Source organism: Falco rusticolus, chromosome 9, assembly GCF_015220075.1.
Source record: "Falco rusticolus isolate bFalRus1 chromosome 9, bFalRus1.pri, whole genome shotgun sequence".
Lineage (NCBI taxonomy): Eukaryota > Metazoa > Chordata > Aves > Falconiformes > Falconidae > Falco > Falco rusticolus.
This window is the reverse complement of record NC_051195.1, coordinates 39,867,994-39,884,472: the sequence shown is the minus strand read 5'-3', so window position 1 is coordinate 39,884,472 and position 16,479 is coordinate 39,867,994. Positions and strand designations below refer to the sequence as shown.

Here is a 16,479-nt window from a genome sequence, read left to right as displayed (position 1 = left end):
AAGGTTATGTTAAGGTGTGTCTAGGGTTAAGTCTTAGGTTCAGTCTTAGAGTTAAGTCTTAGAGTTAAACATTAGGGTTAAGTCTTAGGGTTAGGTCTTAGGGTTAAGTCTTAAGATTAAGTATTAGGGTTAATTCTTAGGGTTAAGTTTAGAGTTAAGTCCTAAGGTTAATTCTTAAGGTTGTGTCTTAGGGTTAGGTCTTAGGTTCAGTCTTAGAGTTAAGTCTTAGAGTTAGCTATAAGATGAAGTCTTAAAGGTGAGTCTGAAAGTTGAGCCTTAGAGTTAATCTTATAGTTAAGTCTTAGGGTTAAGTCTTTAGGTTAAGTCTCAATGTGAACTCTTAGGGTTAAGTCTTAGTGTAAGTGTCCGCATTAAGTCTTAAGGTTGAGTTTACAGTTAACTCTTAGCGTATGTCTCTAGTTTAAGACAGAGTTAAAGCTCATGGATAAGTCTTAGGTTTTAGTCTTAAGGTTATGTCTTAAGGTTAGTCTTAGAGGTGAGTCTTGGGCTTAAGTCTTAGGGTTAAGTCTAAGGTTAATTAATAGGTTGAGTCTTCGGGTTAAGTCTTAAGATTCAGTTTAGCGTTAAGTCTTATAGGTAAGTCTTAGGGTTAAGTCTTAGGGTTCAGTCTCAGGTTTAAGTCTTAGGGTAAATATTAAGGTTAAGTCTAAAGTTTTTGTCTTAGGGTAAAGTCTTAGAGTTAAGTTTTAAGGTTAATTTTTCAGGTTGAGTCTTAGGGTTAAGTCTTAAGTGAATCTTAGGGTTAAGTCTTAGAGTTAAGACTTTAGGTTAAGTCCTAAGGTTAAATTTTAAGGTTCAGTTTTAAGACTTATGGTTATGTCTTAGGGTTAAGTATTTAGTTTAAGTCTTAAGGTCAAGTCATAAGGTTGAGTCTTAGGGTTAAGTCTTAAGGATGAGCCTTAGAGTTAAGTCTTAGGGTTAAGCCTTAGGGATAAGTCTTAGGGTTAAGTCTCTACAATTAAGTCTTTAGGTTAAGACTCAATGTTAAATCTTAGGTTGAGTCTTTAGGGTTGAATGCTTAGTTTAAGTCTTAAGATTGAGTCTTAGGATTAAGCCTTAAGGTTGAGCCTTAGAGTTAAGTCTTAGTGTTAGGGATCAGGGATAAGTCTTAGGGTTAATCTCTAGGGTTAAGTCTTTAGGTTAAGTCTCAATGACAATTTTTAGGGTTGAGTCTTAGGGTTAAGTATTTGGGTTAAGACTTAGGATTAAGTCTTAAGGTTAAATCTTAGGGTTAAGTCTTAAGGTTCTGTCTTAGGGATAAATCTTGAGGTTGAGTCTTGAGTCTTAGGGTTACTTCTTAGGGTTAAGTTTTAGAGTTAAGTCTTAAGGTTAATTGTTAAGGTTGTGTCTTAGGGTTAAGTCTTAAGGTTCAGTCTTAAGTCTTAAGTTAAGTCTTGGGGTTCAGTCTTAGGGTTAAGTCTCAGGGTTAAGTTTCTAGTTATGTCTAAGGGTTAAGTCTTAGGTTTAAGTATTAAGGTTATGTCCCAGTGTTAAGTCTTAGGGTTAAGTCTTAAGGTGAAATATTAAATTTAAGTCTTAAGGGAAAGTCTTAAGTTTAAGTTATAGGTTAACTCTTAGGGTTAAGTCTTAAGGTTAAATCCTAAGTTTAAATCTTAAGGTTAAGTCATAGGGTTAAGTCTCAGGGTTAAGTCTTAAGGTTAAATCTTTAAGGTTAAGTATTAAATTTAAGTCTTAGTGTTAAGTCTTAAGGTTAAGTTTTAAATTTAAGTCTTAAGGTTAAGTCCTAAGTTTAAATCTTAAGGTTAAGTCTTAGGGTTAATATTAGGGTTAACTCTCAGGGTTCAGTCTTGAGGTTTAGCCTTATGGTTAAGTCTTAAGGTTAAGTATTAAGGTTAAGTCTTGGGTTAAGTCTCAGGGTTATGTCTTAGGGTTAAGTTTTAAGGTTAAGTCATAAGGTTAAGTATTAAGGTTATGTGTTAGGGTTAAGTCGTAGGGTTAGGACTTAGGATTATGTCTTAGGGTTAAGTTTTAAGGTTAAGTCATAAGGTTAAGTATTAAGGTTATGTGTTAGGGTTAAGTTGTAGGGTTAGGACTTAGGGTTATGTCTTAGGGTTAAGTCTTAGGGTTATGTCTCAGAGTTAAGTCTCAGGGTTAAGTTTTAAGGTTAAGTCTTATGGTAAAATCTTAGAGTTAAGTCTCAGCATTATATCTTAGGGTTAAGTCTTAAGGTTAAGTTTTAAGGTTAAGACTTAGGGTTAGGTTTTAGGATTAAGCCTTAGGGATAAGTCTTAGGACTAAGTCTTACGGTTACATCTTAGGGTTAAGTCATAAGGTTAAGTATTAAGGTTATGTGTTAGGGTTAAGTCTTAGGGTTAAGCCTACGGATTGAGTCCTAGGGTTAAATCTTAAGGTTAAGTCTTAGGGTTAAGACTTAAGGTTAAGTCTTAGGGTTAAGTCTTAAGGTTAAGTCTTAGGGTTAAGTCTTAGGGTTAAGTCTTAGGGTTAAGTCTTAAGGTTAAATCTTAGGGTTAAGTCTTAGGGTTAAGTCTTAGGGATAAGTCTTATGGTTAAATCTTAGGGTTAACTATTAGGGATAGGTCTTAGCATTAATTCTTAGGGTTAGTTATTAAGGTTATGTCTTAGGGTTAAGTCATAAGGTTAAATCTTAGGGTTAAGTATTAAGGTTAAATCTTACCTTTAAGTCTCAGGGTTAAGTCTTAAGGTTAAATCTTAGGATTATTCTTAAGTTTAAATCTTATTTTTAAGTCTTAGGGTTAAGTCTTAATGTTATGTTTTAAATTTAAGTCTTACATTTAAGTAGTAAATTTAAGTCCTAAGTTTAAATCTTAAGGTTAAGTCTTAGTGTTAATATTAAGGTTAACTCTCAGGGTTAAATCTTAAGTTTGATCCTTAAGGTTAAGTCTTAGGGTTAAGTCTTGAGGTTGAATCTTAAGGTTAAGTCTTAAATTTAAGTCTTAAGGTTAAGTCGTAAGGTCAAGTCTTAGGGTTAAGTCTTAAGGTAAAGTTTTAAGGTTAAGTCTTAGGGTAAGTCTTAAGGTTAAATCTTAGGTTAAGTCTTAGGGTCTTAAGTTTATGTCTTAGAATTCAGACTTAGGGTTAGGTCATACCTAACATAGGGTTATGTAATGACTAGAAATTCATAAAATGCCATGCAATTTTCCATGTTCGAGAAACACATCTGTTCTGGCTGTTGCAAAGGCCCCAGAAATGTCCATAACTTACGGCCAATTAATTTGTTCTGTAAAAATTGTGTTAGTTTCCAATGAAGAATTAACGGGACATATGAAAAATGGTAAACAGCTTCTGAAGTGCTGCTTCTTTGTATCTTGCAGATGAGTAATACTGCAGAATTACACTGTGGCCAATAAGGTGCTCCCCTTCCATCTTCCCAAGCTGGGAACTACTCTTTACAGGATAGTATCAAAGTTGCAGGAGCGGGCTGGAAACTAGGACCATGCATGGCAATCAGTTAGCTGAGGGAAATGTGCTCGAGCTTGTACAGACAACAATTAACATGATGAGACATGTTTACAGAGCACAGGGGAGTGGGAGACGGATGGCGCCAAGCAAAGGTAACACCTTGTGGTTAATTGATGGTAGTTAACCACCAATCAGGGATTGCCTAGTATGCAAGGCTTAGCTTCAAGAACCAATCAGTTTAAAACACGCAGCTTTTGAAAGTGTATATAAGCTCGTGCTTCTGTACAATAAATTGACATTTGCTTGCATCAAGCTGCGTCCCGTCTCTTCATTCGCAGCACAAAGTAACATTTTAAAGTTAGGATAAACACTCTGAATTATTAACAATTAATGTTTTGCTCATATTATAGCAGTTATCCAGCTAGAGAGCACAGTGTAAGGTTTAAAACCACTATTTCACAAGAAAGTACATCTAAGCATACCTTAATAAGCTGGGCCAGAGAAAGAGATGCGGAAGAGTCGCCAATCTATTCAGAAAAATTAAACACATGTTCAAGTTCTGCATACAATCAGAACATAGCAAGAGTTCACCCCTACTGCTGTATGAAAGCCTGCGCTATAGCCTCTGAGCATCACTGAAAGAGCCACCTCCAAGCCAGTGGAATTTGTATTTGTTCAAAACAAAGTCCAAACCTTAAACAGCTTTACGTATGCCTACGTTGTTAATGGGAAGAAACTAAAGTAACCAACCCCTCTTGAGATCAATCTATCGCTCAGGATACCTCAGAGGGGGACCCTTGCCAAATGCTCACAACTGCTTAAAAGACGGAGGGTTAAGGAAGCTGTCCATTTTCAGCTCAAAAGGATCTAAAAAAAATATTTCCGTTTATTTGAGAAGGAAGTGTCACTACAGGAAACATTGCCAGTGCAGTTTATAAATTAATCAGTTAATAGCTCAACATTTTCTAAATGCACACAGGCACGGTTCATGAGCGCAGCATAGTTTTTGCGCTGTCTTTCATTTACTTTCATTAGACCCCAAGTTCATGAATTTCTAGGTTAAGTTATCCTAAGAGCTTACAAAGTGATCAGATCCCGTGACCTAGAGCTCGTGTAATGCCTCACACCATTCGAGTGAAGAAAAAGCAGTTATACTTACAGATGAAAACCAAACACCACCACAAAGTAATGTTTGTACTATGAGGGCTATTTTGAAATGCATTGTTGCACGTAGCATTCCACCCAAGGGCCAAATGGAGATCTAGGCCATCACTAGTCAAGTATCTCCTCGCGTTACTTATTCATGTCTTAGCAGCAGAACGACAGTGTTTTCTGAACTGAAGAAAAATGCTGCCCCTTTTCCAAATGTAAATTCAAAGTGGTGGTGTACTGAAGGGTGGCACCAAGTTCAGTGGTGCAAACCTTGAACCTGCAAGCTCTAAAAATGAGCCCACATTATCTGTACAACACACAGTCATACAAGAAATATTCTAGCCTATTCAGTACGAAATGCAATGCGTTACTAGGCACAAATACCACTGCTCACATTAGCACCGTGCAAAAGTTGGCATTGCTCAGTTTTCACTATGCTGAATCAAATACATTGGATTTACAGCATACACTGTGTTTCACTGGAAAGTATGTTTTTATATATATATTACAAATATTATATATAAAACATTTATATTTTATATATATAAAAGAATTAGTACAAGGCTACATTTCTTAGGCTTAGGTGCAGCATGCAGAAAAAAGTTTCAGCTTGTGTTTTTACATACCTCTTTTGATGTTCTACTCGCTGGCTCAGTTTGACTTCTAGAAGAAGAAAGAAAGATGATCAGAACTTAAAATAAAGCACTCGTAACCAACATAAAGCCGTGAAAACAGTTTATAAAACCTGAGCACCAAAACACCGTGTTCTGATAGTCTTATGAATATGGAAATTTATTTCTATACATAAAGTGTGCTCTCCTGGTACATTCAGTGCAACTGAAATAAAACCCCAAATCCCATTCCTTCTTTGTCCCCAATTACTCTAAGATACAGAATACAGCAGTGCAAGAAGAAGTCCTCACATATTTTCTTTCTTCTCTCTAAGTCTCAAAACGATGAAGACTGTGCTACACTTTTCTGTTCTTAAATAGTCAGCCATCCAAATATGAAGGCACCTTCAGGCAATCTGTATAGCCCCACTATCACAAACAGGTACCAGATAGAGCACTTTGGTTTCTACACTCCCCTGACAAAACAAGAACAGGTGTCTGTAGAAAAGTGCTTCTTTGTGGAGGCCCAAGCACTGTGTTCAGGTACCCACCATCCTCTAGCCTAAAGTGACTACCAATAGCAGTAGAAACATCACCTGAAAGCAGTTCCAAGGATTTTCTGTGGTCGAGGAGGCCTGTGTTAAAAAAATAAGGAAAAAAGCCTGGATTACCAGAATTTGCTTTAAGATCATCTTGAACATGCTACAATATTTTAGGAAACACTTATGGCACACAAGCCCTTGCCGAGATTCCACATACTCATTGGTCTGTACCTGCATGCTACTCATGAATCACACATGCAACCGTCCATCAGTTAACAAACAATTCATACATCATCCAAAGCGTCCCACGAGCAGAGGCAACCCAAAGGCTGCTGTGCAAGTCCTGCACAAATAGAAAGGCTCATACTTCCTGCCACTGCTACACCACCACCAGGCTCGCAAGTACAGCCACGTACCTCCTGAACATGAGGAAGTGCGAGGAAACGCTTTAGATTACCACACCATGGTTTCTCCATCCACTTGCCTTGAGGAAGATACTACAAGGTGACTAACGCATTTCTGAAGGCCTCTCCACCGTGACACCATGCGTTCATCATTCCCAAACACTAACGACTCTACCAGTTGTTTCCACAATGTTTCCAGCTGAAGGAAGAGAAAGCTAACCTGCCCGATCCATTTGCAACTTTAGGAGAGCAGCGGCATACATCCCTGATCCCCACGGGCAGGTATTTCTTGGATCTTTGATGCTAGGGGCACCTAGCCTCTCATTTTAGGGCAGCATTCCAACACCAGGAGAGGGTGCCATCCAACCAGAAACCGAGGCGATATTGACAAGACAGCACTAAGCATCCCCATCTAAATTAACCCCCCAAACCAGGCCATGTTTAGAAGCACAGTGCTGTGGCATCCAGAAAGCCTTGGCAGCGCCTGAAAGCACTGCAACACCTACTGCAGTAATATGCCCAAAGCTTACAGGAGAGCCACATAAATTCAGGGGGTTTTGCTTGCAGATGCTTCATGGGTACTAGGATGCTGCGGTACTGTTTGTTTGAGACACGCTGTAACTCGCCAGTACACTTTATGTATTGAGAACTAACATTAGAAAGACATGGCAAAACCACAAGTCAATAATATCTACTAATGGTGGAGGAGAGGTCTGTCTTGAAGAAGCCTTGAAAACATGACCATTCAAACCATGCTGATGCAGCTGATACAGAACTGGACTGGACGAATACATCGATGACAGCGATAATGCTGTAGTCAGGCTTACATTTGAGTATCTGCAATTGTAATCAGATTCTCTGTCCTCCATAAATCTGAGGAATACAGCAGTAATACCTGGAGCACAGAGAGCAGCTTAGGCTGAAAACAAACTTAGAAAGGTAACTACTAACATTTGGGAATGTGCTCAACTGCTTTCTGAGCTTCAGGTTTGGAAAAGATCAACTGTTCCTTCACCGTCCTGGCACAAAAGGCAATACACTTTAGGATGTTGTTCTTTTTCTCTTGCCCGACACAGACATTGTCTTTAGGAATCTAATAGGAAGCACTTAAGAATGAAACTTCTTGTTTGCACGGTTTGCCAGCTGGCCACTCTCAGTCCTTCCTCTGGAGACAGCATGCAGCCCACACACACACACCCCCCTTTGGGGTGTAAGAATACCCTGCCCCCCTCCCCCAGACAAAGGAAGCAGTCAAACACGGAGACTCGGACTGCTGGCAGATGGGAACAAATCACCAGTTCACACTGCAATGTGTCTCTCCGTTTACTCTAAAAGCACTAAAAGCAAAAGCATACAATAAGGAATCTCTCTGCATAGAGGAAACAGGATGGAGAACTTGACTCTCAGAAAAACCAAGCCCAAGAACAAACTCAATTCAAACGTCTGAACAGTTACCACTGTTGGAGCTTGAATGCCACATCCCAGCAGGCTGAAAAATCTAATTCCGGCAGGGGGAGATCGCGACCACTGACTCATATACATACCACCTACCCAAATCGTACCCCAGACCCATTTCTAGACCTTTCTAAGCTCTACTGCGCAGAATCGGATATAGGAGGAGAATATGTTAATGACTTGTGGGAAATATTATGATTACGCATGAATATTTAATGAATATGTATGAATAAGTTCTATATATGGAGTCTGATTTTGAGACCTGGTGTGCGTTGATCGTGAGAGGACTCGATTGGTGTCGATAAGTTCTTCATTCCGAGATTTTGGTAACACTACTTTCTTGCCTGTCTGACGATGTTTGGCTTTGAAAACTTCCCTGTAAAACCAGAACGAAACCACTGAGCAGCGCAAGGCAGAAGGGACGCAGCCAGGTGCTCCTGACCGGGAACACCAGCAAACAAGACACAAAGACAAGACAACCGCTCTGTGCTGACCCGCCATCCGACCCAGCCACATCCCGTTCGCACCAAAGGCCCTCAGCAGCGGCCGAGCCAACCCAGCCCAGAAGCCCCACAAGGATTTTGGCCGAACCTGCACGTTTTGGGCGAAGGTGCAGGGCCCCGCCCCGCCCCGCCCGTCTCCAGAGTGAACTCTGCTCTGCCAGAGCGGGGCGCCGGGCCGGGGAAAGGAGGGCTGAGGGGCCAGGCCGGCCCCCGCGGCCGGAGCGCTGGCCGAGGAAGGGAGACCCAAGCGGGGGGCGCCCGGGCCTGGGGCGGGCGGGCCGCGGGGCCGAGGGGGCCGGCCCCGGGCAGCCGGCCCGACGGCGGGGAGGGCCGGGCACTCACCCGAAGGTTCCCTGCCCGATCTTGGCGAGCTTCTCGTACTTAGAGACCTCATCGCAGAAGGGACACTCCGCCATGTCGTACCGCTTGGCCATGGCTGCCGCGGCCGTCGCTACAGCACCGCGTTCCGCCCCTCCCGCGCGCGTCACAGCCCCTTCCGCAACAACGCGGCCCCGCGAGGCCTCCTGGGACTGGGCGGCGGCGGCTGCCTCGGGGCGCCTGGGCGGGCGGAGCTTGCCGCCGCCAGCCCCGCCCCCGCCAGCCCCGCCCCGCCGCCAGCCCCGCCCCCGCCGGCCCCGCCCCGCCGCCAGCCCCGCCCCCGCCGCAGCAGCCCCCTGCCCCCCGCCGCACCGCCCGGGGCACCCACCGCCCCTGGTGCTGGTGGCCCTAAAGCACGTCACCGTGTCACCGTGTCTCCTGCGTGCTGAAACCCGCCAGGGATTCCACAGCCTTTCTGCTCCCTGGCTCCTGCACCCAGGGGCTGCGGCGAGGGGACCCCACAGCCAGGGCAGGACACGGGTCCCGGGGGGCACAGACGTGCCCGGTGGGGGCTGCCGTCCCCCCGGCGATGCCTGCGTCAGGGTGCAACGCGAGCATCTTGGCGTGGGGGTGTCTGAAACTGGTCCCCAAGGCGGGGGGCACGGGGGGGCCAAGGCCAGAGCAGCAGCGGAGATGGCTGCTGGCATCCCGGCCACGGCAGCCACCAGGTGCTGCCTGGGAATGGGGGACAGCACAGACACTGCAGCCTGCCAGGCCCAGGCCACCTGGTCCTGCGTGAAGACACTCCTTCCTCCAGGGCACCCCAAGGTCCCCCAGCACGAGGCAACAGCCAGCGGCAGGGGGCTCCTGCTGCCACTGATGCCGTCCGGCTGTCACCCCACGGGGCCGTGAGGGCAGCGGCTGAGCCCCAGATGTGCCTGGTGCTCCCCTGTCTGCAGGGCTGGCGCCGTCCTCTAAGGCTGGCACCCTGCTCTAGAGATGGCACCCTCACCCACAGGGCTGGCACCCACGTTCAGGGCTGGCACCCTCCTCTAGGGCTGGCACCCAGGGGGCTTTGGGTGTCAACATCTGCTGGCCATCCCCAACCAGCACTGGGGCACATGGCCCAGGGGGGGTCCTCGAGGGAGGGAGCACCCCCCGCCAGCCCCACCTTGGTCTCCTCCAGGCGGCTGTAAACGAGCCAGAGGTACTTGCTGAACTGCTCCTTGCTGATGGGCTGCCCATTGATGCGGATCCGCTCACGCACCTGCACCAGGTGAGGGGAGCTGGGGGGGCAGAGCAGGAGAGGGGGGCACAGTCGGGCACAGTGCCACCAGCCCCCCCAAAGCCTCCTGACCCCCCCCCCACTCACCTGTAAAAGCCCGTCTTCAGCCCGTAGTTGCGGAGGATGCACTCAGCGAAGGCGCACACTGAGCCCTGGGGAGACAGCAGCGTTAACCCCCCCATGCTGGGGCAAACAGAGCCAGAGAGGCTGGAGGCCCCCCCTTGCCCCCCAGCACTGCCCATCTGCCTCACCTTGCCCTTCGTCCCCGTGACATGGATGATGTTCAGTCGATCCGGGTCCTCGACCTGCCAGAGGTCACCCACCCTATAAGACCCCCAGGAGGCAGCCAGCACCGAGCATGGCGGCACCACTGCTGGGACGGGGTGGGGTGGGGTGTGGTGATGGGGGGACCCCCTCCTCACCTTCATCCCGGTCCGCTCCAAAAAGCCCTGCATGGCTTCCAGCTGGGCCTGGGGGTCGCCGCGCTCCCGCTTCACCTGCTCCAGGTCGCTGGCATTGGTCTGCAGGGTGTTGAGGGTCCGGATGGTGTCCTGGAAAGATCCCTGGGGGCGGTCAGGATGGCGCCCATCACCACAGCCTCGGGGCTGGGCCCACAGCCCCAGGGGCCAGCCCAGCCCGATCCACCCCATAGGGTTTGGCTCCCGCAGCCGTGCCCGCTGGCTGCCGCCGTGGCCCCGCGGTGACACGCTGGCAGTGCCAGCACCTGTTTGGGGGACGCCGCGGGGACGGGCTCCTTCTGGGCAAGGGGAGCCACCCCTCCACCGGCGCCCCTTGGCCCCGCGGGGGGGCACAGGGCAGCCCAGCACCCGGCACCCACCCCTGCCCGGCGGGACAAGGCCACCCATGGGTGCGAGCGGGCGGCGCTCCAGTGCCAGCATGCCTGCCCGCCGGCTCTAACCGGGGCCGCAACCGCAGCAGCGGAGCTGCACCTGCACGGTGCATCTGGCACGGCCGCTGCCGGGGGCCACCGAGCCCCCCGGGCCCGCACGCTTGGCCCTACCGCAGTGGGACCTGGCGTGGGACAAGCCAGTGGCCCCGGTGCGGGGACCCCCCGAGCAGCCGGACCCCATCCAGGCAGCAGACCGGCACCGGTGGCGCATCCTGCCCTGGTGAGCGTGGGGCAGCTCCGGGGCTTCCGCACCGCCCCCGGCCCCGGGACCGCCGGCGCCCCCGCGGCGCCCGGCAGCCGCACGGGCTCGGGATGCCCGAGGCCCCGCCCGGGACGCGGCGCGGCTGCTGGCCGCGCTCCCGGGGCTGCCGCGGCGGACGGCGGTTCGCAGGGCGACCCTCGGGCACCGGCCGCCCCCGGCAGAAGGCACGGCGAGCGGCGGCCCCGGGACCCCCCCCGCCCACCCGGGAGCCCGCAGGCCGCTGGCTCGGGAAAGGGCCGCCGCTGCCCTCCCACGCCCGGTACGGCGGGACACCCCCGGGTGACCCCAACCTCCCCGTGGCCCCCCCCGCGCCTTCGGCGCGAGGTCCCGCTCCCCGCCTGCCGCTGATCCGTGCTACCTTTTGACTCAATAGCAGTTGGGAAGGGAGGAACAGCGGCAGGTCCAGGCTGCTGAGGGCAAGCCCTGGAGGGCACAGTCCCTCACACGAGCCCTTTGCAGCCTCATTCCCCCTCCCCAGGCTGGAGCAGGGTCCCCAGGACAGCATCGCTGCCTGCTTTGGCTGCTGAATGCAGCCACCACGGGGGATGGAGCATCTCCCCCCAGGGAAGGGGGGGAACCTAGGGCTCAGGCTCCTGCTGAGGGACTCGGGGGGGTCCCAGGAGCACCCCAAGAGTGCTGGGTACAAGGCAGGAGAACAGCACAGTGCTCTACACCTCCCCTTGCCAGCAACTCCTAGAGGAGCAGAGGGAATCAGTAGGGCATGCAGAGGGTGAGGTGCTGGGCAAAGGGGTCAGCTCTGGGGCAGGTCCCCAGTGTGTCAATACGGGGCTGCAGCCCCCAGTGCTCTGGGGAACCAGCTGCTGTGCGAGGCCAGCCACGAGCACCAGCCTGCTCCGCCGGCAGTGCCGGAGCGCTGGCAGCAGCGGTTCAAGCCCGTGCCTGTCCTCCGACACGGCAGCAGCATCCTGCCCACCGCCGGCCGCCCCGAGCTCGGTTTCCCTCGGTGCTTCTCCCTCCGGCGTTTCTCCCTCGGGCACCGCGACACGAGCCAGCTCCCACCTCCAAACTGCAGCCAGTTTCCAGCACGGTGCCGGCCTCGGAGAGCAGCAGCACCACCCGCAGCATCGGCAGCACCCAGAGCACCCCCTGCTCCACCAGCAGCATGGCCCGACCCCCCCCCCCCGCCCACCCAGTCCCCAAGTCAGACGTGGGGACCCAGCCCAGCCCCATTAAGCTGTTTTTTTGCCCCAAATCTCACGCCGAGCCCGGAGGGGGCCTCCGTTACTCATTCAGTGAATGCTTTGGCCCCCCAAGGGCAGCCCATGCCGGGGGGGGGGGGGGGGGGGCACCCTGCAACCCCCCTGGGGTCCCCTGCTGCTGGGTGCACCGGGGAGGCGGAGAGAGTACCTACCCCCAAAGCCTCTCCCAGGGCTCCCCATCAAATGCGGGGCTGGGGGGTGGGCAAAAGTGGGTGCCCCCAGGACAAGACCCAGCACTTGGGGTGACCCCCTGCACCTCTCCTGGGTCCCCCCAAGAAGGCAGCGGGCACCACTAGGAGCAGCAAAATGTTTATTAAGGGGGGTGAGGCAGTGTGGGGCTGCTGGCTCCCCACGGGGTGATGGGCAGAAACCACACACACTCCCAGCTCCCCACCCAAGTTACAAACTATTAATAATAATAATAATAAAAATCTCCCCTATGTTAAATTAGTCCACACCTCGCTGTGGCTTGAGGCTCCCACCTACCGCCCCCTCAAAACTCCCTCTACGCCCCTGGGCGCCTGGACCCTGGCACAGCCTGGGGCAGCCCCCCCAGAGGCCAGGGCCCCCCCAGCCAGTCCCACCAACGTGGGCTGGGGGCAGGGAGCAGCTCCCCCATGGCCAGTGTCCCCCCTGCGGGGGGCACAGGCAAAAGGCACTGGGGTGAAAAGGGATGAGCCGGGAAGGGTCTGGGGGTCCCACGTGCCCCCCCAGCCACCTCCGAGCACCATCTGGGGCAGAACCGGCGCTTCAAGTAAAAAGAGGTGCAAAGCCCTGCGCACCCCCGTTACTGGGAGAGTGCGGGGTCCAGCAGCCGAAGGACCCCCCCCACCAAGTGCAGGCTGCCGGTGACCAGGACGTGGATGGCGGCCGCCTCCCGCAGCAGCACAGCCCCTCTGCTGGCGGCGGGGTGGGGGTGAGCCCCCACGGCGGTGGGCGCTGCCAGCCAAGGGTCCCGGCCCTGTGCCACCCGCCTCAGTGCCTGGGCCAGGCAGGGGAACACGAGGGCTGGGGAACTGAGGGGTCTCGGGGCTGGGGGGACCAGGAGCAGGGGTCCTCGGGCAGGGGCTGGCTGCAGGGGGGCTGGGAGCCAGGGGTCCTGCCCCTCCTTTTCCTCCAGCAGCCGGGTCCACGTCTGCTGGTTCTCCAGGCAGCGGGTCAGCGAGCTCTCCAGTGTCACGTTGAAGTTTTGCTGGTCTGGGAGAGATGGGGATGGGGGCCAGGGATTAGGGGGAGCCAGGGAGGGGTTGGGGATGAGGGGCGGGGCCGGGGGAGACCCCGGCTCCCCAGCACTCACCTGCATTGCTGGCCACGGGCACCTCCGTGAAGTTGGGGCAGAAGACAGCGTAGTCAAAGCGGCAGGGCTGTGGGGAGAGGAGGGGGGGTCAGCACTGGGGGAGCCCTCAGGACCCACCCACGGGATTGCCACCAGGACCAGTCCCACACTGGCAGGGTCACGGGGGGTTGGTCCAGGCAGGGGGTCACCTGATGTCCCCCCCCGCACCCAGAGCTGCAAGACCCTCGTGGGGGGCACAGAGGTGGGATACACCCAGGGACAGCAGGGTGGACAGACTGCACAGCATCAGCTCCTCCTCACGGCTCCCCCCACCTGCAGCCACTGAACGTGGCCGGTTCAGGCCACGTGCTGAACCGGCGCCCGGCAGGTGTGGGAGCTCTGTAACAAAGCTGTAGGGAAACATCTGCAGGCTTGCAGGTGTCACCTTCTGTAGCAGCTCCGTGGTGGCTGAGCTGCCGCACGAGATGTCAGAGCCGAGTTAAAGCCAGCAGGCGCTTCGCCTTGAAGAAAGTCCTTTCCCAGACAGAAAGACCTTGCCAGGACATCCCCGCTGAACGCAGCCTGCGCAGTAGCCCAGCTGGGACCCCGCTGGGGAAGCCCCCACTCAAAACACTCTGTCGAATTCAGTCTGGTTGGTGGCGGCCGGGTTCCTGCCTTGGAATGGCTGCTAGGGCATGCGCCCACCCCTCCTGCACGGTGGGGCCAGGTACTCAAACATGGACTGGTTGTGGGTGGACAGCATGTTTTTGAGGTCCGAGGGCATGGGGTCGGACCAGAAGAAGTCGTGGTTCAGCGCATCATCGCTGTCGATCCGCTGGGCGGGATCCAGCACCAGCAGCTTGTCGATGAGGTCGAGTGCGTAGGGGTCTCCGACGTAGGCTTTCAGGCAATCCTTCACCTTGCGCTTCTGACCCTTGGGAAGATCCAGCTTCTGGTACAGCTCGTATTTACCCACATTTGGCCAAGCCTGGGAAGGGGCAGGAAAGCAGGGTTGGGAGGAAATAGTTACAGAGAGGACAAGCCATTTTTGATGCAAACACCCTCAGGCAAATTAGGGTGAGGTCTGCAGAGAGAACAATGCTATTTTATAACCTCCAAACTGGCAGACCTTGGTTGGATTAAGAAAATAGGTTTTAATCAAACAAATAGTAAATACAAAATTGGTAGGGAGGAGCTGTCTAGCTCAGCCTGTTTTACAGGGCTAAAATCTAAGCTTTTTGATTTTAATCACCTTCCCCCCTCCTTTTTTTTTTTTTTTTTTTCCCCATTGAACATCACCGTGAGTTGGAGCACTTTAAGGTTGCAACATGGATCATGTGGCAGGTTACTATCAGGGGAAAGGCTATGCAGAAGTGGCGTGTTAACATTTTGCCATGACTTTTTGATTTTTCTTGGCAGTTGTCAAATCAGGCAGGGAGTCTGGATGCAAAGCAGCAGTTGCAGGTGGCACTGGAGGAGAAGGCAGGCCTGGAAACCCGGGTTGCTCAGGGCTTGTATGGAATGACATCCAGATCTTCATGTCTGTAAAGAAACTTGTGTGGCAGAAGAATGCAGCCTGAGCTTTGCGTTAACACTGGTTTCTTCAGGCCTTATCCCTGAAGCAGTCACTGCCAAATTTATTTAGCCAGTATGATTTTCTTTGTGTTTTATTTTGTTTTGAACAGCTCTCAGGGTCAGTTCACCAGCTCCAGGCAGAAAGAGATCAGTATGGAGAGAAACTGAAGGAGGTGCAGAGAATGTGGCAGCAGTAGGTGCAGCAGTTCTCTGAGCAGGTAACACCAGGGGCAGCGTCACAGCTGCTCTAGACAAACACAGGCAGGAGTGAATGCACCATGAACGTTGTTTTAACTTTCATGGTGTGGCCTTGCAGGTCCGTGCAATGGCAGACGAGGAGGCGGAGGAGCATATGGCCTGAGGAGACGATGACGTGGACTCCCGAGTTCAACCAGAAGACCTTTTATTAGTCCAGAACCCACGCTTATAATATCCTCGTTTGCTGTTCACGTGCCCCATACTAAATTATCATTGGTTAATCAATACTGTTCACACACGTCTTGGCTACATATAATTGGTTAATTACTAAGCTGCAAATGCACTGAACTTCTTGCCTTTTTTTTTCTCTCTTCTTTCTTATCTCTGTGGGTTTCATGTTCTCAGCCAGCCGCCGAGATGTGGCATCGCGCATCCGCTCTGGCCTTGCTTCATACCCCGTCTTTCTTCCAGGCGTTCAGCCAACCTTATCGTACTTTCTCTCTTCTTTAGCCTTCAAGGCCCTTCACAGGCATCGTGGCCTCCAGCACTGGCCATAAAGCTCTCTGCAATTCCCCCGTCTTTATTTTGAACAGAAACAACATTAGAGGTTAAACTACTTTTGAATCATTATACAGTTCAGCATACAGGGAATAATGGTCAACATGGCTACAATTACCAATAACAATATTGCTCCGCGTGTTGTAAACTCCTGCAACCGTCTGGTGGTTCCCCGAGACTTGAAAAGATTCCGCAACCAATCTCCCAAAAGTTCCTGCCGTAAGCCCTGTGACATGTCCTTCAATTTTTGCAACTGACTGTGAATCGATGCGGAACAGCCCGGAAGGTTCGTACAACACATTCCTTAGCGCTGTGCACTGTAGGCTACTGCAGAGGAACGAAGCTGGGTTAATCAGCACTGACAATGTACAGCTGTGGGCTGGCTTCAGGGGCGGTGGGTTGGCTGGTGTAGACAAGGTGCAGCTGTGGCTGGTTCTGTGAAGCGGTTGGGCAGCCGAGGAAGAAGCAGAGAGGGTGAGCGTGCCCTGGATGAGGCGAGACTAGAAGGCAGCAGAGGGACTGCCATGGAGAGTGTGATGGTAAAAGACCTGGCTGCAGCTGGCTCCTTTGGAGAGTGCTGCGACAGGCCACTCTCTGCTGTTCACTTGCCTTCTACAGGTGAGATCACATCCCTCCTTTCTTTCTGTCTCATGCTGGTTTCTTCTCGTGCTCCCTCAAAGTTATGTGACTCTTTGCTGCAGGTTCTCAGCTGCACATTATCGATGTCGAAACAACCCACTGTCTCTGTTCTCTACAATTCACCCCTGTTTGTGGTTTTTGGTTTTGT

General features: G+C 51.7%; 1 protein-coding gene and 1 long non-coding RNA gene across 4 annotated transcripts; both read right to left on the bottom strand.

Annotated features, from left to right (window-relative positions):
• Positions 1 to 8,765: 8,765 nt before the first annotated feature.
• Positions 8,766 to 11,432, bottom strand: LOC119154055 (folylpolyglutamate synthase, mitochondrial-like). Of its 2 annotated transcripts, XM_037401226.1 has the most exons (4): positions 10,116 to 11,430; positions 9,945 to 9,998; positions 9,781 to 9,845; positions 8,766 to 9,694 (listed from the first exon to the last, which is right to left on the bottom strand). In XM_037401226.1, exons 1-4 carry the CDS (start codon positions 10,590 to 10,592, stop codon positions 9,442 to 9,444), a joined length of 849 nt encoding a protein of 282 aa, XP_037257123.1. In that variant the 5' UTR covers positions 10,593 to 11,430; the 3' UTR covers positions 8,766 to 9,441. The 2 variants fall into 2 exon arrangements, with proteins under 2 accessions (XP_037257123.1, XP_037257124.1); XM_037401227.1 differs by lacking the exon at positions 9,945 to 9,998 and having other exon boundaries at positions 10,116 to 11,432.
• A 946-nt stretch (positions 11,433 to 12,378) lies between these two features.
• LOC119154072 lies at positions 12,379 to 14,440 on the bottom strand. 2 transcript variants are annotated; one of them, XR_005106318.1, is made up of 3 exons: positions 13,695 to 14,440; positions 13,383 to 13,449; positions 12,379 to 13,282 (listed from the first exon to the last, which is right to left on the bottom strand). It is a non-coding gene; the product is annotated as an uncharacterized LOC119154072 (long non-coding RNA). The 2 variants fall into 2 exon arrangements; XR_005106317.1 differs by having other exon boundaries at positions 13,807 to 14,439.
• Between the last annotated feature and the right edge of the window lie 2,039 nt (positions 14,441 to 16,479).

Excerpts from the sequence above, each read along its gene's own strand:
- LOC119154055 (XM_037401226.1), bottom strand. The coding sequence starts at position 10,592 with ATGCTGGCACTGGAGCGCCGCCCGCTCGCACCCATGGGTGGCCTTGTC. Across the intron at positions 9,846-9,944 it reads TCACGGGGACGAAGGGCAAG|GGCTCAGTGTGCGCCTTCGC; the intron begins GTGAGGCAGATG and ends CTGTCTCCCCAG. Across the intron at positions 9,695-9,780 it reads CTGAAGACGGGCTTTTACAG|CTCCCCTCACCTGGTGCAGG; the intron begins GTGAGTGGGGGG and ends CTGCCCCCCCAG.